Here is a 20,583-nt window from a genome sequence, read left to right as displayed (position 1 = left end):
CCGTAGCAGAAGGCCCTGGGTTCAAGTCCTGCCATCCCCAACTATGGCTGGGGTGGTCCTTTGCAGGAAACCCTGAACTGCCGCTGCCTGCCAGTGCAAACAGTGCTGAGCTAGATGGATCAATGGTCTGATCCAGTATAAGGAAGGATCCTAAGCTCTTAAAAGTTTTCTTTGCTGGATTGGGGGGGGGGCGCTTTGCAGCCATGCAACAGACAGGTAAGATTTGCAGGGCACAACCTGACAATCTTGTCTCGGAGAAGGAGAAGACAGGAAGCGTCTGCTCCCATTTCCAGACTCTCTAACCGCCTGTTATTTACACAACCCTTCTACATGCTGCACTGTCTTATGTCTTACCTCCCTGGCACTGGAATTTTTGGCAATAACAGGCTACCACATAAAACAAAACCATTGGCGCAGCTGCTTATATTTTATTTCAGGCTCAAGCAGAAAAGGTTTATTTAAAGTCCCTTTTCCGCCGCAGCTCATTGTAACGGGTCTCAATCACACACGTATGCACACAAACAACTCGACAACCCTCGCGCTCAGGGGTTTGTTTCTGCAAAACAGCAAGGTTGGTTTGCTTTCTTCCTGGTTCCCTTTCTTTGCATTCATCTCCACCGGATGAAAGATGCGGAGCGTTATAAACAAGCAACACAGTCCTAGCCCCACAGCCCTCTGCTCGCCATAAACACCCAGCTGAACTCTGGAGGGTTGAACTGAGGCCACACTCACTGGCAGTCGTCCAGCCACACATCTCCTCCCCTCAGCCAGGCGCCGTGGTCCTGGTTCTTGTAAGCAATGAAGTGTCGGATGAGAGCAGGTTCTCTGGGCTTCAGAGGGTCAGCGTCCTTATGCGGGCTGTATCTGGAATTGCAACAAGTGGAAGGAAACGCGGTCAGCAACATGGAGAGCAGCGGCCCTCAAGAGATTTCAGAGCTGGTAACATGGGGTGCTTCTTTGGCCATGCTGTATATTTATTTCCAATATTTACAGACCAATGTTCACCACAGGAGGTCCCATGTCACCCCGTGACATTCCCAGACCCTCCAAGTGCCCCTCTTTTCCAGGGACAGTTCCAGATTTATAGACGCTGTCCAGGTTCTGATTTGATCCTGGAATGTCCCGCTTTTCCTTAGGACGTCCCTATTTTCATCAAAGAAATGTTGGAGGGTAAATGTTGGAGTTATGCAACCTCCCCACGCCAAGGAGATCAGTATCTAGACAACCTTTAGGAGACATCTGAAGGCAGTCCTGTGTAGGAAAGGTTTTTTAAAAACGTTTAATGTTTTATTATGTTTTTAAATATATTTTGGAAGCTGCCCAGAGTGGCTGGGGCAACCCAGTCAGATGGGCGAGGTATAAATATTAGAATTATTATGTAAGATGTTCCTGTTTTCATTGGATAAATGTTGGAGGGTATGCATTGCTTGTCCACCCAGAGGCAGCAAGGACCAGATAGGGACCCACAGAAAGATGCAGCCCACCAAGTTAGGCTACTTTCAGGTATAGTCAAATTCTACAACTGAACATCAGAGGAAAAGAAAAGCCTGTCTGCTCCAAGCAAATGAGGCTTTCCTGAAGAAGAAGAAGAAGAAGAAGAAGAAGAAGAAGAAGAAGAAGAAGAAGAAGAAGAAGAAGAAGGAGGAGGAGGAGGAGGAGAAGAAGAAGAAGAAGAAGAAGAAGAAGAATTTATTATTTATACCCTGCCCATCTGGCTGGGTGTCCCCAGCCACTCTGGGCAGCTTCCAACGAAATATTAAAATACAATAGTCTATTAAACATTAAAAGCTTCCCTAAACAGGGCTGCCTTCAGATGTCTACTAAAAGTCTGGTAGTTGTTTTTCTCTTTGACATCTGGTGGGAGGGTGTTCCACAGGGCGGGTGCCACTGCCAAGAAGGCCCTCTGCCTGGTTCCCTGTAACTTGGCTTCTTGCAGCGAGGGAACCGCCAGAAGGCCCTCAGCACTGGACATCAGTGTCCGGGCAGAACGATGTGGGTGGAGACGCTCCTTCAGATATACTGGACTGAGGCTGTCTAGGGCTTTAAAGGTCAGCACCAACACTTTGAATTGTGTGTCAGCTGCCTTGGACTGTAGTGAAAGGGGTTGTCCTCCGTGGATCACAATGCAGCTTGGACAAACATGACGGATTAGTAGTGTTAAGTACAGATAACGCTAAAGAGTAAAGAATTCCTGACTCAGCAAGGCAGGCAGAAGAGATTTGCTCCGTTTGCTGACAGATATCCAGAAAGCCCCTTTGCTTCACTTAATAAACCAACCTCTTGAGCTAAACTGGGAAAGGGGAACCTGCAGAGTTCCAGAAAATTAACCTGATTTTGGCAGGCTTACTGCAATCAGATTGCGGCCTTTGCAGCTGGGGAGAGCAATTCCCTGATTAATAGGCTTTCCTTGCCTAAGTCGAAGCTACGCGCTGATGCAAATATGGAGCTGGTCCTAAATAACCCTTACTGCTAGAAATGAGTCAGGGTGAGCGAGATGATTATCCAAATTAAGGTGAGGTGTTTCAATTTATGGACCTCAAAAGCTTAAGCTAAATGGCCTCGGTCCTGTATACCTGAAGGAGCGTTTCCACCCCCATTGTTCAGCCTGGACACTGAGATCCAGCACCGAGGGCCTTCTGGTGGTTCCCTCATTGCAAGAAGTGAGGTTACAGGGAACCAGGCAGAGGGCCTTCTCGGTAGTGGCACCCACCCTGTGGAACACCCTCCCTTCAGATGTGAAGGAAATAAGCAGCTATCCTATCTTTAAAAGACATCTGAAGGCAGCCCTGTTCAGGGAAGTTTTTAATATTTAAGGCTGTATTGTTTTTAACACTTGATTGGGAGCCGCCCAGAGTGGCTGGGGAAACTCAGCCAGATGGGCAGGGTATAAATAATAAATTATTATTATTATTATTATTATTATTATTATTATTATTAGTGGACCTCAAAAGCTTAATCTTTAAACTACTGATGCTAAAGGAATCATGACGACTAGCTCAGTTGGTTAGAACGGGGTGCTGATAAGGCCAAGGTCGCAGGTTCAATCCCCATATGGGACAGTTGCATTGCAGAGGGTTGGACTAGATGATCCTCAGGGTCCCTTCTGACTCTATGATTCTGTGAATACTCTGAACCCAAGACACCAAAGGGCAGAGTAGAAAAGCCAGATCTCAGGCACAGAGCATCCTCTGCATCCCGAAGGTCCCAGCTTCCATTCCCAGCATCTCTAGGTAGGGCTGTGAATGTGCTCTGCTTGAAACCCTGGAGAGCTGCTGCCAGCCAGTGTGGGAAGCAATGAGGGAAACAGACCACAGGTCTGACTCAGAAAACAGATATGAAATATTTAGGGGGGCAGAGATATCAGCAATACATTCCAGACTTATAATACAAATCATTAAATGAAAACACCATCGGCATGGGTATCTTCCAGGGAGATGAGCTGCATTTCCAGCAAACCTTCGTTTGTAAAGCTGCTTTATTGTATTGTCATTTTTAGGCTTTAATAACTTAAGCAATAAAATAATACTGAGCAGAAATAACTTTTTTTTTTTGATATTTGTATGGCTCTTTTGTTGATTTTATCCTCCGCCTTGCTGTATTTTTTAAAAAATGAAAGTGCAGATTGTAAATTCAAAGTAAATCAGCAGGGAGAGGTTTAACACTGAGGACTAGAAGAGAACCTGATGCAAGTATGGCAGGGGAACAAGGTAAGGACTTAAAAAGACTGGTGTTGAATCCTGCTGGGAGAAGGGAGTTGGCTGAAGGAAAGTTAACAGCAGGTCCCCACCACGCATTTAAAGGACACGACTTTCCCCAAAAGAATCCTGGGAACTAATAAAGTACCCAGAATTCTTTGGGGGAAATCACATGCTTAAGATGTGGCTGAATGTATGTGGATCTGTTGAAAATCTCCCCCCTCCACACAGACACATGCACATCCTCCAAACAATTAAAAGGTTATAACGGTTATGATCAGCATTCGTTCCCCAGCCTGAGCTGCAAAAAGAGGACTTTACTTTCCAAATAAAACCAATCAAAATCAGATTACCTCCCCGCGATCAGAGTCAGGATGGGCCTTTTGTCCTTGGCAGACGCTGGCGTCGTTTTAACTCCATTGTCAATGATCATTCCAGCCTGGAAAAGAAGGGAAGGAGGGAGGGATTCTGTCAGCCAAAACCTTTGGAGGGAAATATATAAGCATGCAAACTTACATACATAGATGCACGTACTTTCAATGCATTCGCTTTACACCAGCAAAAGAATTTGGAACATTGCCTGGCACAGATTGTACCATCATTTTGTTTTAATGCACCTGAGGGTTTGAATGTTTACCAGCTCTCCATAATAACAAACTATGTTAGAGAGCAGAGGTGAGGAGCTTCTGGCTCAGGGTCCAAATGTGGTCTTTCCAGGCTCTCTGCTTGCCCCTTGAGACTATTCCCCAGGCCAAGCCCCACAAGACCTACTATGTGCCTTTTTTAAGAAGACTGAATAATTGTTTCAGCACCTACTCGTTCCCTGTTCACCCCAAAGGCCAAACAACACAACGCATTAAATGAATAATTTTTTCTCGACACGTCTAGTTTCACCCCCCCTCCTCCTAAACAGCCCTGGGGGCGTCCAGCTACTGGACACATGAAATACATCAATGCATTTAACACCTTGTCTAGTTTGGGTCCTGAGTACAGTACTCATTATGTGTCACAAACGTTGGTTGCTGCTTCAACAGATCTTGGCATTTGAGAAACAGCACACGTTTGTGTGTGCATGCCTATTTAGTGAAACTTACAGACAACAACATGCAACAATCAGCTGGGAATTGAAAGAGAAAAAGGCCTCTTTATTCATCACTCTCCTCCATCTAGAGCCAAAAGTTGGAGCTAACTAAAAACAGCATTTGTAGATAAAAATGCTTGGAGTAGGGCAGGGAGACAACGTATGCTGTTGATATTATGGAAGCAGAATGGTGGCCAATAATGGCTTGACACTGAGATTGGAAAAGGGGGGGAAGACAGCCTTTGGAAAAAGAAGATAGGAACTTAACTTCCAATTGCATGTGTACTCACTCGATAGTTCGAATGTGCCCGATTGTTATAGAAGGTCCCCATTGGAATGTGCTCAGAGTAGCCAGGGGGATACATTCCTGCAGAGAGTCCCGTCGGTACGTGATGCAAAACAAACCAAAACCCGGTTTCCTGCAAGAGAGAACACAACAGATTCAGCCTATGCCAGACTTGGGATACGTGAGATATTAAAAACAGCAAAAAGCAGAAGCCTGCACATTGGTGGGGCGGGGCGTGTGGAGGGAACAAAGTGCAACCATTCGTTTTGGGAAACACTCGTTCTGCCAGCACAAGGACTGTTACTTCTGCCAGGGAACTTGCCCCCTCCTTTCCCTGTGTGTGTCCCACAGCCTCCCCAAATCTGCACTTAAAGGTTGGGGGGGGGACAACCCAGAACAGTGATGGGAGAGGTAAAGGGTAAAGGGACCCCTGACCATTAGGTCCAGTCGTGGCCGACTCTGGGGTTGCGGTGCTCATCTCGCTTTAGTGGCCGAGGGAGTCGGCGTACAGCTTCCGGGTCATGTGGCCAGCATGACTAAGCCGCTTCTGGCGAACCAGAGCAGCGCACGGAAACGCCGTTTACCTTCCCACCAGAGTGGTACCTATTTATCTACTTGCACTTTGATGTGCTTTTGAACTGCTAGGTTGGCAAGAGCAGGGACCGAGCAACGGGAGCTCACCCCGTCGCGGGGATTCAAACCGCCGACCTTCTGATCGGCAAGTCCTAGGCTCAGTGGTTTAACCCCCAGCGCCACCCGCGTCCCTCGGGGAGTTCCATAACACAGCCAAAAGTCCTCGCACTAATGGAACGGGTCATTGAATGCTTCCAATTGTGCTCCGAGATCTTGCACAAGGCAGGTGGAAAAGAAATGAATCAGGATTTTGTTTCCACCCCAAACTGTATTAAGGCATTGTGCCTGCTTTTCAGAACAGCCCCAAGCAGCTTTTGTTTCAACAGGAACCTGAAGGGTTGTAGTGGGGTGGAGGATTAGAATCCCAAGGTTATTCCAGCTAGAATCATAGAACTGTAAATTTGGAAAGGACCCCGGGGGGTCATTTGCCGCCCTACCCGCTGCAATGCAAGAATCTCAAAATGCGGTCCCCCATCCAATTTGAAACCATACCAGACCCTGCTCAGCTCTGCAAATGTGCTAGCAGTTTTATTGCTGCACCACTAGGCAATTGTTTCCCTTTGTACTCACTTCGGATCCTGCAGCTGCACAGTTTATAAGATTGTTGTGTGGGTTGGCCAGCCAGAAGGTAGAGACTGCACTGTTGGTTAGATGGGAAAAGATAAGTGTAAACAAAACAAAAACAAAAATACACAATTCCCAAATGGAGTGTGCAGAGGGACGGGCATTACAGTCATGCCTTGGAAGTCGAACGGAATCTGTTCCGGAAGTCCGTTTGACTTCCAAAACGTTCGGAAACCAAGGCACGGCTTCCGATTGGCTGCAGGAAGCTCCAATCGGAAGACCCGTCCAACATTTGGGTTCCAAAGAACATTCGCAAACCGGAACAGTCACTTCTAAGTTTGTGGCATTCGGGAGCCAAAATGTCCGAGTACCAAGGCGTTCGGATCCAAGGTACAACTATATATTTAATCAAACCAAACCAGGTTATATAACCGAGCAGAGAAGTTTTCCTTTACAGAACAGAGTAACTTTCTCTCTTTCTCTCTTACCACCACCATGGAAAAGAGCCTTAGTAAAATGGCAGGACACCTGCTTTGCCTGCAGAAGGTCTGGGGTTCAATCCCTGGCATCTCCAGGAGAGCTGCTGCCAGTCAGTGCAGACAGCACTGAGGCAGATGGGCCCATGTTCTGACTCAGCACAAGGCACCTTCCTGTGTCGCTGTTACAGCATCCTTACAGCTGTCACACTTGCGACACAGCCCTGCCTTGAAAGCCTTTAGGAATCCCAGCAGGAATTTCTATGGTATGAAACTATCCTATATCATTTATGTTTTATGCTGTGACGAATGTTTCCGCATATGAGTCGGCAAAAAAGGAAGCAAAGGAAAACCTCTAGGAAGCCCCGAGTTTGCTAGGGGTTGCCTTAAGTAACAACCTGATTGAATTTTCGTGCTTTCATGGTACCTGAAATCCCTGAAGGATTTAAAGGTACTTGTTTGGCAAACAGCTTGGCTTTCATGGTCACTTGCTTGGCCAAGTCCTGGCTGGCACTGAAATTATCTCACATATTGCCTGTTTCCCAGGATTCACATGGCTCTTAAAACATAATGCTATAAAATGTGTCTGTTTCCAGCCAAGCTCCCTTTTTGAAAAGAATATATCGTTTTGGTCAAATCTCATACACAATCCTGCCATGAAATTGAGATATAGTTTGCACGTAACACTAAGCCAAAGCATAGCTAGGAGTGAATGTGTGAGCACGGGTACTTGCAAGGAAAAAACACACACACCTGCTTTGCTCCTCCATGATTTGGCTTGGTGTTCTATCCAAATCTGGGCTCATGGCTTATCTTGATCCAGATAAATTACAAGCTGTAACTAAGGTTTGCTCTTGACTCATGATTTGTCTAGAGCATCACAAACCACAAAACCAGCCATATTAACACATGGCTTAGCTCACAGTAGCAGGACTGGAGGAGGATTTTTCCTGCAGAGTGGCAGAGATTTTTCCTGCAAATATCTGGATGCTTGCACAATTATACTTAGCCATACTTAGGCTTGTTACTTGCAAAACTGTCCCATTAGTTTGTTAAACTTTGTGGCTGCCAGTGTAGATCACAACACATTTTACGTTGCAGCCCAGGGGTGGATCTACACATAGGAATAAAACGCTATAAATAAGTCAGAAATTAAATTGTTATAACAAAAGGAGAAAAAACCGCTATGGAAAATTGCTTAGATTTTTTCTTGCTCTCTGATGCCATCTGGTGTTACATGTTTATAATGCATTCAAAATGCTGTTTCTTGACTAATGTAGCAAAATCCCAGGTATACAAGACTTTTTTCTTGCCACTGTTTACTGTGACATACGCTGTGGACATCCCCAACATTGAAACACTGGTATACCTGGGTTGCCGTGCACTAAATAATAACAGACAGCACCCTACCTTTAAGTTCTAATCTTTGATTTGAATATGAGAGATTAATTATAGCTGTGTTGTATACAACAGTATATTCCGTTTCCCTCGTGTCTATTTTCCCATTATATTCAAGCTTTAATACAATGTAAAAACCACTTCCAGGGATCTAGCGCAATATGGTGGAAGATTCGCACTCATTTCCATGTTTAATTGCTTCCAGAAAAAAATCCATGGGAGTAAAGTGATGAAAGTCAGGGAGCTATCCCAGCATACATTTCTTTCCTGCCATTTTCTTAGGAGAGCAGAAGCACACATTTGTGGAAAGAGTGGGGGAGCAGCGACGTCTAATGTCATTTGTTGTTGTGTCACACTACACCCGCAGGTGTGAATGAAATTTAGCACAACGTGCTTGTATATCGGTCAAAAAGCCACAGTTCCACAACACAACAGGTATTGCTGTGTGAAAGGAACATTAGAAAACAGGAGAGGCGCCAGCATTATAACCAGGAAAACTAATGCAATATTCCTCTCGCTTGAGTGTGTACCCAAGTCTCTCCCCATTGAGACTTGAAGGACTTAAAATGCTTCATTTTGGCTGTGATTTTCGGGGGGGGGGAGGGGGGGGAAGAGAGAGAGAGAGAGAGAGAGAGAGAGAGAGAGAGAGAGAGAGAGATACAAAGTGGAAATTTAGGTGATTTCTCTTTTCAAGCAAGGTATTGGCAGGACAGATCCTGAAGCTGAGGCTCCAATACTTTGGCCACCTCATGAGAAGACATGACTCCCTGGAAAAGACCCTGATGTTGGGAAAGATGGAGGGCACAAGGAGAAGGAGACGACAGAGGACAAGATGGTTGGACAGTGTTCTCAAAGCTACGAACATGAGTTTGACCAAACTGCGGGAGGCAGAAGAAGTGCCTGGCGTGCTCTGCTCCATGGGGGTCACGAAGAGTCGGACATGACTAAGCGACTAAACAACAACAATAGGCATAAGAAGCTCCCCAATGGGCTGTAATGGTTCACTAAGATACACCAGGCAAATCAGTTCAGTAAGCCAAAGGAAATTAGAAGTTTGTTTTTTGACTCACTTGCAGTCCTGTCTAGGTTTGGGGATGTATCCTGGGTAAGCCCCTTCTGTGATCGTCTTGCACATCCTTGTGTCTCGGTCAGAGGGCAGCAAAGTGCTGGGTTTCACCAAGAGTCCAAGGCAGTGATCAAAAGTATTGCGTACCTCAGGGCCATCTTCGGTAAAAAAGCAGTGTCCCAGCGTGTCATACCCAACAACATCCTTGACCTGTGGATATAAAAAAGGGAGAGGGCATGGATACGAGGCTGGTCTTCCTAGTTGCTCAGAACAGCACCTTGCCTAGATGTAATTGTGAGCCTCATGGCATTAATGATGTTCAACTTAAAAACAACCTGTGAAACAATGCTGAGAGTATCTAATGCAGGGGCCCATGGGCAGGATGCGGCCCAATCACCTTCTTAAGAAAGCCAGTGTGGTGTAGTGGTTAAGAGCAGTAGACTTGTAATCTGGGGAACCGGGTTCGCTTCCCCGCTCCTCCACATGCAGCTAATGGGTGACCTTGGGCTAGTCACACTTCTCTGAAGTCTCTCAGCCCCACTCACCTCACAGAGTGTTTGTTGTGGGGGAGGAAGGGAAAGGAGAATGTTAGCCGCTTTGAGACTCCTTAGAGTAGTGATAAAGCGGGATATCAGATCCAAACTCTTCTTCCTCTTCTTCAATCCGGCTCATGGACGGTCTGGGAATCAGCATGTTTTTACATGGGTAAATGAGGGTTATTGTATTTTAATATTCTGTTGGAAGCCACCCAGAGTGGCTGGGGAAACCCAGCCAAATGGACGGGGTATAAATAATAAATAATTATTAATATTATTATGAGTACAATGTGTGCTTTTATTTAAAATGCATCTCTGGGTTATTTGTGGGGCATAGGAATTCATTCATTCCCCCCCCACCCCCCAAAACAATATAGTCCGGCCCACTACATGGTCTGAGGGATGGTGGACCGGCCCACAGCTGAAAAAGGTTGCTGACCCCTGATCTAATGGGACTGGAGCATGGGAAGCTGTCTTATACTGGGCCACATCCAAACTATGCATTAGCAACACTTTTAACAGTCCTGGCTTCTCTCCCTAAGAATCCTGGGAGCTGTAGCTTGCCTGAGCCACAATTCTCAACACCTTAACAAACTACACTTCCCATGATTCTTTGGGGGGAACCGTGTTGTGGATGCAACCTTTGTAGATCCAGCCTTTGAGCATCTACTCTGGCTTGCAGCTGCTTGGGCAAAGTGTCTCTTATCACCTGCAAGCTGATCCTTTTTAACTCAGTGTCCCAGGGATGGAGCCTGAGGACCTTCTGCATGCTATGGATGTCCCTGAGATAAAAGGAACCCTGAAAAAGGAAAGGAGGTACCATCTATAGCTTGTCTACATTACGGTTTGGACACATTTCTTCTTAAACCAGTTTAAAGCTAAAAACAGATGCAAGTCATTATGTCTTATTTCCATCAGAGAAGAAGGCGGCATGATTCAGATCAGCCGATGATGATTCAGATCAGTGTACCGTTCCATTGTAGGAGTGCATCATGCTCATTTTGAAGGGGTTGACACGCACAAGGGTTTTCTGGCATCTGCATGTTGTTGGCTGATGCCAAGTGTGTCCCTGAGCATGTACTAAGAGCCCTTCATTGACTTCATTGCCACTGTAATCAGGAATCCACATTGCAACATGTGAAAACCACATCTGGGAAGAGCATCAGTGTTATGTACTGAGTTGAATAGGATTCAGAATGCAGCAGTCTGATTGGTCCTAGAACAATAGGATTCAGAATGCAGCAGTCTGATCGGTCCTAGAACAATAGGATTCAGAATGCAGCAGTCTGATTGGTCCACAGGAGCCACCCAATCCAGCTCCAGGTGGATGGGAATCCGCAACCTGATTGGCCTACAGGAGAATCCCGGAATTAGCCAATCTCGTGGGGCCCATTGTGTAAGTAATGTATATAAGGCAGACATTCTGGGGGAACTTCCGTTCCTCCTCACCACTATGAGCTGAATAAAGAGCATGAAATCCACTCTCGACTCCGAGTAAATTTCAGTCAGGATGCCCCTAGATTTGCTGGGAATATATATATATTTAAATCACTTTCTCTGCATGCACATATAAGATGGCATGGCTTTAAATCAGAGGGTTTATAAATGCTGGACTCCTAAATTCAGGGGCGGACTTCATATGGCATTTGTCCTTTCCAGCAAAGGAGCACCGTCAATCTCAAACTGAATTAATGACACCAGATGCAAGCATTGCCGCAGCTAGCAGGCCCTCCTGCGTATTCCTCAGAGTATTATCCACCATAAATCTATAGAGTATGCCAATAGTTTCTGGCATGACATACTCCCTGCGTTCATCCAGCCCCCTCCGCAACAAGCCTTGGCATAAATCAGGCCAGAATTTAATGTTGTGGCTCAGCAGATTGTAACACACACATTTGCAAAGTAATGAGGAAAGCAGGATGTGGGGGGCTTTTAATGCACTGCTGCTGGCGAGAGTAATATTTCAGACGTTTTTACATGCAAAAGGTGGCAGGAGCCCAAGCCTATCTAGATTTGCTCCACTAGCAGAGGATGAAATTATGTAAGATCATTTAAATACAAGATTAGCTAGCCCTTTACAGGCTTTGCAATCCGGATAGTGGGCAGAGATCCACATCTTTTCAACGCATCTTGTGGTTGAAATGCTGACTATATATTTATTATATCGTTTCTGCTGCAATAATTTTGTCAGTGCTTTCACATCCAAATCCCTAAACTGTTTTACTTGGAGAACAGCCCTGCTATTTTGGTGGAACCGGTTCCCCAAGTGCGAGCGGCGATTCTATATGCATTTGCACAAGATCCCCGGGAAAGTACTGTTTTACTCAGGAGTAATCCCAACCGAGTCCAATGAGGCTTACTCCCACAAATGCAGTGTTACCCTCTGCCAGCAGTTAGATACACACAGGTGTCAGAGGAAAGAGAGAGAAAGTGGTATGCAAGGAGGTCAAATGACAACGAAATGCAAAAAGAACAGGCTGTGCACATCCAATCACATCTCAAAATGGATGTAAAATAAGAGCAGCAACCAGAAAAATCCCTTGAGGTAGCTGCTTTCTTCATTCCTATCAACTTGACCATGTTTCCTTCCCCATTACTTACTTTTTGGCTGTGGAAGTGCCGAGGAAGGAACGTGGCTCCTGACCAGAATTTCTTTGAACTAAATATAATTTTGCTCCTTGGAAAAGGGCAAAAATGAGAAGCTGGATGCTTCCAAATCCTCTAAAACCGACCCACCCATTTGAGCCACTGCAATGTCACACTCTGAATATTTGAGTTGGCGGTGGCAGCAGCACCATGAAAAAAAATATCGATATGTGCAGGATCAGGGCTTAAAATTAGAATCGGTGATGAGGGTTTGGATTGGCCCATGTTAATCAGCAGCTGTGCGGCCACTGCAGAAGAAGTATTTACAGTACCATAACCAGGATGCCTGGGGTGCGGGTGGCGCTGTGGGTTAAACCACAGAGCCTAGGACTTGTTGATCAGAAGGTCGGCAGTTCGAATCCCCGCGACGGGGTGAGCTCCCGTTGCTCGGTCCCTGCTCCTGCCAACCTAGCAGTTCGAAAGCACGTCAAAGTGCAAGTAGATAAATAGGTACTGCTCCGGTGGGAAGGTAAACAGTGTTTCCGTGTGCTGCACTGGTTTGCCAGAAGCAGCTTAGTCATGCTAGCCACATGACCCGGAAGCTGTACACTGGCTCCCTCGGCTAATAAAGCGAGATGAGCGCCGTAACCCCAGAGTCGTCTGCGACTGGACCTAATGGTCAGGGGTCCCTTTACCTTTACCTTTAACCAGGATGCTTTCTACCACTTAACTGGCCTCTGGCCATCCTTGCTTTGCAGTTAATACGTCCATTAGGTTCCTTGCTCATCTGACATGCTACTCTCCCCATAGGGCTACAAATCGGAAAGCAGTTGTAGTAACAGGAACAGGAACATAGACTCTGATCTATGGCAAATTAATATATGCTTAATCTAAGAAGAACCCTCTCTCCTAACACTAGAATCTGTAGACATGCAAGGTTGGAAGTTTCAGGAAAGACAAAGGGAAAGACTTCTGAATGCAGCACACAGTTAAGCTTTGGAACTCCTTGCCACAAGAGGCAGCGGTAGCCACCAAGGTGGATGGCTTTAAAAGAGGATTAGACAAATCCATAGAGGAGAAGCCTGTCCCATCATTGCTATCCTCTGCCTCCATGGTTTAAGCAAGCCCATCCAGAAATGTAGAATATTTATGTTTGATTTTAGCGTATTGTTGATTTTAATTTTTTTTTAACTGATAATTTCATTGTTTCATTTCCTTTGTAAGCTGCTCTGTGGTGTGTGTTTTTCACAGGCACGTGATATTTAATTTTTATGAAGTAAATAATAAAAATGTAGAAGGAAACGCAGCTAAAATCCTTGTAGCCAGGGGTGGTTGTTTTTTTTTTTTTAAAAAAAACTGAATATGAATCAAGCCATCCCTATTAAAAAACACAGATAAAAATCAATAAAACTTTGAAAACAATTATAGCTGCCCACTTTACAAGTCTGGATAGGCTTGTGAAAACAAGAAAGTTCCCAGCTGCGTCTAAAATATTATTGCTATTTTTATTTCTTACCCTATTTCTTTCTCTGAGGGTTGATCACAACAATTAAAAGAATCAAATATTAAAAACAATTAAAACAGATTTCAATCAAGAGAAGAGGGTGAGTTCTAAACAAAAACCAGAGTAAAGAGAATATGGTAAAGAGGAGTGTCTCCAGCATGTTATGAAAACTATGAGGAAAGTTCCAGAAACACCTCTTTGAGGGAGGAATTCCACAGTTCAGGGACTGCTACTCTCCAGGGCAATGCCATCTCCTGGGCTGCCGCCACCCCAAACTTCAGAGGGCAATGGGGCTACAAGGAACCAAGAGGGCAAGGGTTTCCTGCCTAATTTCAAGAGGCAGGGAGTTCCAAAGCACGGCTGCTGCCACACTACAGGATCGACGCCTTACAAATAATAATTAAGAATAATTTATTATTTATACCCCGCCCACCTGGCTGGGTTTCCCCAGCCACTCTGGGCGGCTCCCAACAGAATATTAAAACATGATAAACCACCAAACATTAAAAACTTCCCTAAACTGGGCTGCCTTCAGATGTCTTCTAAAAGTCAGATAGTTGTTTATTTCCTTGACATCTGATGGGAGCGCGTTCCATGGGGCGGGCACCACCACCAAGAAGGCCCTTTGCCTGGTTCCCTGTAACCTCATTTCTTGCAGTCAGGGAACCGCCAGAAGGCCCTCGGAGCTGGACCTCAGTGTCTGGGCTGGATGATGGGGGTGGAGATGCCCCTTCAGGTATACTGGGCCAAGGCCGTTTAGGGCTTTAAACTTTGAATTGTGCTCGGAAATGTACTGGGAGCCAATGTAGGTCTTTCAGGACCGGTGTTATATGTTCTCGGTGGTCACTCCCTTTGCAAATTCAGTTGCAAAGGCCAGCCTAAAAAATATGCCTTTCAAAAGATGTCTGAAAGGGAGTTTTGCAGGGCAAGGCCTGCCAAAAGGAAAGCTTAGCCCAGGGGTCAGCAACCTTTTTCAGCAGTGGGCTGGTCCACTGTCCCTCAGACCATGTGATGGGCCAGACTATATTGCAGTTGGGGAATGAACGAATTCTTATGCCCCACAAAAAACCCAGAGATGCATTTTAAATAAAAGCACACATTCTACACATGTAAAAACACGCTGATTCCTGGACTGTCCATGGGCTGGATTGAGAAGGCGATTGGGCTGGATTTGGCCCCGGGCCTTAGTTTGCCTACCCCTGGGCTTAGCCCCTAGTGAAGGCCAGCCATACCTCAAGGACACATCACACCACTGAAGTGCCCCATCAGAGCATCTCAATGATTGTTTTGGTGCATTAGGAATCAGCCCTTCTGGTACTTTGCCCCAAGTTATTGAAGTTATTTTGCACCTAGGTAGACCTGCAGACCAGCAGCACCAACACTTTGAATTGTGCTGGAAGAGATGGTGAACGAATCTCAAGTTTCTTACCAGCAGACCATTGGAGCCATGGATGGTGACACAGCGAGAAAAGGCATGGTGGATGGAGATATCTTTCACGTAGGTAGGAGGGTGGTAGCCGCCCTTCTCATCCACATCTCCGGACATGTGGAAGTGGATTGGGTAGTGTCCCAGTGACTGCTGGCCCATGTGCTTCAGTTCAATCCCTTCCATGTGGACAGACTTAAATCCAAGGCCAAGCTAGAGAACACAACGCACACACACACACACACATCATCATCATCATCATCATCATCATCAACCGGCGGGCTTGAAACTTGTGCAAGACGCTTTCAGGGTTGTTGTTTTCATTTGTCAAACAAGTGTGATCCAGCGCTTTTAAAGCCACATCTGCACTATACATTTAAAGTGGTATCAAACCACTTCAAGAACTTATCACTTCCTCCAAAGAATTCTGGGAGGTGTAGTTGTTAAAGCTACTGACAGTTGTTAGGAGACCCATTGAAACTAATGGATCTTGAGTAGAACAATGGATGCAATCCAATAAGGATATAGGAAACTGCCTTATACTGAACCAGACCATCTAGCTGTCAGCCTACACTCAAAGAGGACCCTGGCAGAAACACATGCCCGACTGGCATGTTCTCTCCCTCCTGGTCGATTGTTCAGGAGCTTCAAAAGCTTTCTTCTGCCTGAACATCACAGCGACTGATGCCAACAGACATCGGCACATTTAAGGACCCGCAGAGTCTTCACAGTTCGCGGGATAGAACTCAGCATTTTGGCTAATCTACTTTATTTACATATAAACACACATGGAGCACTGCAACATGGCTCCCTCTCTCTCTAGCATCAGACAGCAAAGAGAAAAAGAACAAAGGACAATAGTCCCACTTCAAGGAACACAGTAACACAAACATCCTGCCTCCGTCACTTCCCACTTTGTGGAGTCAAAACATACACCATCATGTGATAGACAACAATCCCATGACTGCAATCACGGAGCAGGAATTCTAACACTAGCTCAGTACTGGGTCCATCTAGCTGATGTACTGTCTACATTGACAGGCAGGAGCCCTTGGGGATTTCAGACCAGGAATTTAACCTACAACCTTCTGCATGCAAAGCAGATGCTCTACCACTTAGCTTTCCCCCAAAACTTTACATTTTTTTGCTTTTTAGAATTGTTTGCTATCATTTTGTACACAGCTTAGGAGACTGCTGTTTGGTCAAAAGGGCACATCAGTATAGGAGCTGCATAAATAAATTCTCATCTTGAAAAGTGTTGCACTTTAAATGCACATAGATCTATTGGCATGATTGTGCCCACGCTCCATAAAATTTCTGCCGCCGACATAAAGTCTGAGATTGGATATGTTAGATACAAGTGCTCAATGTCATGTCAGACTCCCCCAGCCACATGGAAGAAACTTCCCAGCACAGGGGTGGGAAAAAAATCAGCAAAACATAGACACCAAGCGATACCTTGATATGGCCTCCAAAGGTGTCAAAATCAAAGAAGGAACACAGATCACTGTTGTAATTGTAGCATTCCTTGGCCATCTCTCCCATCACGAGAATGTTGCGACTTAGCAAGCCTACTTCTGCTCTCATGTCCACTCCATCGATCACCTCTCCTGTGTGAAGGTAGTTTGCTTTCCCTAAAGGAGCAAGAAACAACAATTTGCCATTAATAAATCCATTCTTTAACTTCTATTTATTTCAATTTCAATTACAATTTCTATTATTCCACAGGATTTATATACTGTTTAATTGCCATACAACCACAAAGCAGTCAGCAAACATAACAAAGCAACGAAATTATCAGCAAAATAGGCACCCGCCAGATCAATAGCCCTTTGATTTGTTGGCATCTTGATTCCATACTTCCAAGTTTGACTGTTCCAGCTATTCCAATGTGATGCCACAGAACAGGGGCCAGCAAACTTTTTCAGCAGGGGGCCAGTCCACTGTCCTTCAGACCTTGTGGGGGGCTGGACTATATTTTGAGGGCGGGACGACGAACGAATTCCTATGCCCCACAAATAACCCAGAGATGCATTTTAAATAAAAGCACACATTCTACTCATGTAAAAACATGCTGATCCATCCATGGGCAGGATTTAGAAGGTGATTGGGCCAGATCCGGCCCCTGGGCCTTAGTTTACCTACCCATGCCACAGAACTTCAGGGGTTTTTACAGCTTAAGTGTACTGCTAGGGACCTTACGTCATTTCAAAAGTTGGCCCAGCTGCTGATAGGAGGCTGCTTTGTACAGAGTCAGACCACTGTCCCTCTCATTCAGCATCCTCTGCATCAGGGATGAGTCAGCCTGCGGCCCTCCAGGTGTTCCTGAACACCTATCAGCCCCAGAGAAGCATAGCCAAAGTTCAGAGATAATGGAAGTTGTAGTCCAGGAACAGATGGAGGACACCACAGGGACTTCCCACTAGTCTACACTGAACAGCACCAGCTCTTCGGGGTTTTCTGGAAGATGTCTCTTCCAGCCCTACCTGGAGATGCCAGCGATGGAAGCCTTCTGCATACAGAGCATGTGTCCTACCGCTGGGCTATTATTGTTTTATAAAGGTAAAGGTAAAGGGACCCCTGACCATTAGGTCCAGTCGTGGCCGACTCTGAGGTTGCAGCGCTCATCTCGCTTTATTGGCTGAGGGAGCCGGTGTACAGCTTCCGGGTCATGTGGCCAGCATGACTAAGCCGCTTCTGGCAAACCAGAGCAGCGCACGGAAATGCCGTTTAGCTTCCTGCTGGAGCGGTACCTATTTATCTACTCCAGTTTGACGTGCTTTCGAACTGCTAGGTTGGCAGGAGCAGGGACCGAGCAACGGGAGCTCACCCCATGTTGCAAATTGCCCAGTCAGATGGGCAGCATATACAGAAATCATCATCACCACCACCACTATGAATGTTCACTGCATAGTAAGTGAATTAATTTACAAGTGTACACACATAGGAGTGCAGCTTACATATTGCAGTTCATACACAAACGCAAACACACACACACATACATAAATGATTCTTTCCTGCTTCTTCCCCTCACCCTCTACAAACCAGAGAGGACTTTTTAAACTTATCCCTCCTCCATATGTCACTGTGTCTTTTACACACAGACACACCATGTCTTCCCTGATTCAGCTGTTTTGCAATGGGGGGTGGGGGAGGAAGGAAGCAGGAAGAGATTATCTTACTGCCCACATTCTCAACCGGTCCAGTAAAAACAAGCAATACACTCATTAAATAAATGCCGCGCTCAAAGAGCATATATGTTTTACACTTGCAGATATTTTCTTTTGGGAGAGGCGTGCGCACTCAACATTTATAACTGGAAACAAATGCCAAAAGCTCAGAAATAGCCAAGTCAGAATTGTTCCTTGCAAAGAAGATATAGGAGAAGGGTTATCTGCTTTAAAAGAAGAAAACAGGCAGAATGCCCATCATTTTTACGAGGAGGAATGAATATTTCAATGTGCCTGGAAGCTGCTATGCAACTCTCTGGGGCTGCCATTCAGTGGCAGGGATGCGGGTGGCGCTGTGGTCTAAACCACTGAGCCTCTTGGGCTTGCCGATTGTAAGGCCGACGGTTTGAGTCCGTGCAACGGGGGTGGGCTCCCGTTGCTTTGTCCCAGCTCCTGCCAACCCAGCAGTTCAAAACCATACCAGATAAATAGGTACCACTGTGATGGGAAGGTAAGCGGCGTTTTCATGCGCTCTGGCTTCCATCATGGTGTTTCGTTGTACCAGAAGCTGTTTAGTCATGCTGGACAGATGAAAAGAAATGCTGTCGGTGGACAAATGCTGGCTCTCTTGGCCTGAAAGTAGAGATGAGCTCTGCACCTCATAGTCAAATTCGACTGGAATGCACTGCCCAGGAGTCCTTTACCTTTACCTTTCTACCATTCAGTGGCAACCCAGTGCAGAATCGCCATCAGTGAGAGGTGATGAGCTTCAGCACATGGTTTTGCCCTAACTGCAACCATGTCCATGGGCTCAGTGTTTTTAGTCCTCCGTCACAGAACAAGGGTGGGTGTTGTAGCCCCATCTGAGTTCCATTGCCAAGCAGGGGCTAGAGGTCTCTGAGGAACTCTTGCCTGGGAGCAGAATCCACACACAAAGTCTCACAGTCCAGAAGTCAGGGAGTCCAGATGATCATAGACTCGAGGGTCCAAATAGGAAGCAGGAAGCAGCAAGGTAGGAACACGAACTACAAGCGTTGTTTGCAGCATCTGACTGCTGCTGAGAGCTCTGTTTAAGAAGGCTGAAGCCAGCTGGTTCTCATCAGTGCCTTCTCCTCTTGTGTCCTTGAAGGCTGATCACCTGCAGGTGGAGTCACTCCCCCTTCAGGCTGCTGTTCAGCAGGAAAAGGTGAATCCTGGCCCATGACAGTGGGGAAACTCTGGCCAGGGAGCCAATTTTTGCCCACCAGCCATTTCCCCCAAACCATCCCCACCTGTCATCAGTTGACACCATTGCCAAACTGTTCCCTTCAGGGAAAGAGCTGGAAAAGCAAATAGCAGGGCTGAACTGTCCGCTTATCCTGCCTGATTTTGCTTTGCCAGGGCATTTCTTGTGAGGAACACCCCACCACCACCTCACAGGTCAATTTTGAAAGGAGGACAGGACTTCCCACCTATCGGTCAGCTGATACCGCCAGATGATTGACATGTAGGTGGCCCCACCCACCTGCCACGCTCCCGGGACCGAAAAGGTTCTTCACTCCTGCCACAGAGGACAATATTCACTTATAGAGGAAACCTAACGATGGCTGCGCTTGAAGGACACTACTGAGTGAGGACAAAACCTGTTCCATCTCCCAGGTGGCTCCAACTTGAGACTCAAGCCTGCCATTTAAGCTGTGCAGGCCCACTGTGGTTCCGAATTCTCAAGCCACGGTGGGATGGAACAAAGCAGGTGCCCAGAAGACTCTCTCAATGTGCACATAGACACTGCAAATTGCCGTCATAGCAGAACGGATGGCGGCTCCACATCTTGGCTACAACATGCCTTCGTGTCACACAAGGAGGGCAGAGGGAGCTATCCCACCTGCTTTGTGATGCAGTTTTCAATGAACGGAGAAGGTGGTATCATTTGATCCTGCTGCGGCTGTTGTTTGCTGAAGCAGATCTGAGCACAAGGTGTTATCAGATGGAGACCTGGTGGAGCCAGAAAGGGGAGATCCCTGCAAAACTTCATACGAACTTTGATAAGGAGGGCAAAAGAATTCATCTGTGTCCAGTGGTGCAGATAGTAAATAAAAGCGAGCTTTTCTCCTCTGTAGCTGTTGCTGCTGTCCGTCCATTTTCTGCTGCGGCACCTAGAAGATGGCCTCCCTCGATCCCCA

At 46.1% G+C, this 20,583-nt stretch overlaps 1 protein-coding gene across 7 annotated transcripts in view; it reads right to left on the bottom strand.

Annotated features, from left to right (window-relative positions):
* The window catches only part of CEMIP (cell migration inducing hyaluronidase 1), a 174,425-nt gene that overhangs the window by 16,167 nt on the left and 137,675 nt on the right, over positions 1–20,583 (bottom strand). For all 7 annotated transcript variants that reach the window (XM_083475311.1, XM_083475309.1, XM_083475310.1 and 4 more), the window contains exons 12-18: positions 16,710–16,885; positions 15,255–15,464; positions 9,204–9,409; positions 6,266–6,335; positions 5,067–5,195; positions 4,049–4,134; positions 733–864 (exon numbers count right to left, since the gene is read on the bottom strand). In XM_083475311.1, coding sequence (XP_083331437.1) covers positions 733–864; positions 4,049–4,134; positions 5,067–5,195; positions 6,266–6,335; positions 9,204–9,409; positions 15,255–15,464; positions 16,710–16,885 — 1,009 coding nt within the window. The remainder of the gene's footprint in view (positions 1–732; positions 865–4,048; positions 4,135–5,066; positions 5,196–6,265; positions 6,336–9,203; positions 9,410–15,254; positions 15,465–16,709; positions 16,886–20,583) is intronic.

This window comes from Podarcis liolepis (assembly GCF_965112155.1).
Source record: "Podarcis liolepis genome assembly, chromosome: 14".
NCBI lineage: Eukaryota > Metazoa > Chordata > Lepidosauria > Squamata > Lacertidae > Podarcis > Podarcis liolepis.
The sequence above is the reverse complement of the archived record's forward strand: the minus strand, read 5'-3'. Positions and strand labels throughout refer to the sequence as shown.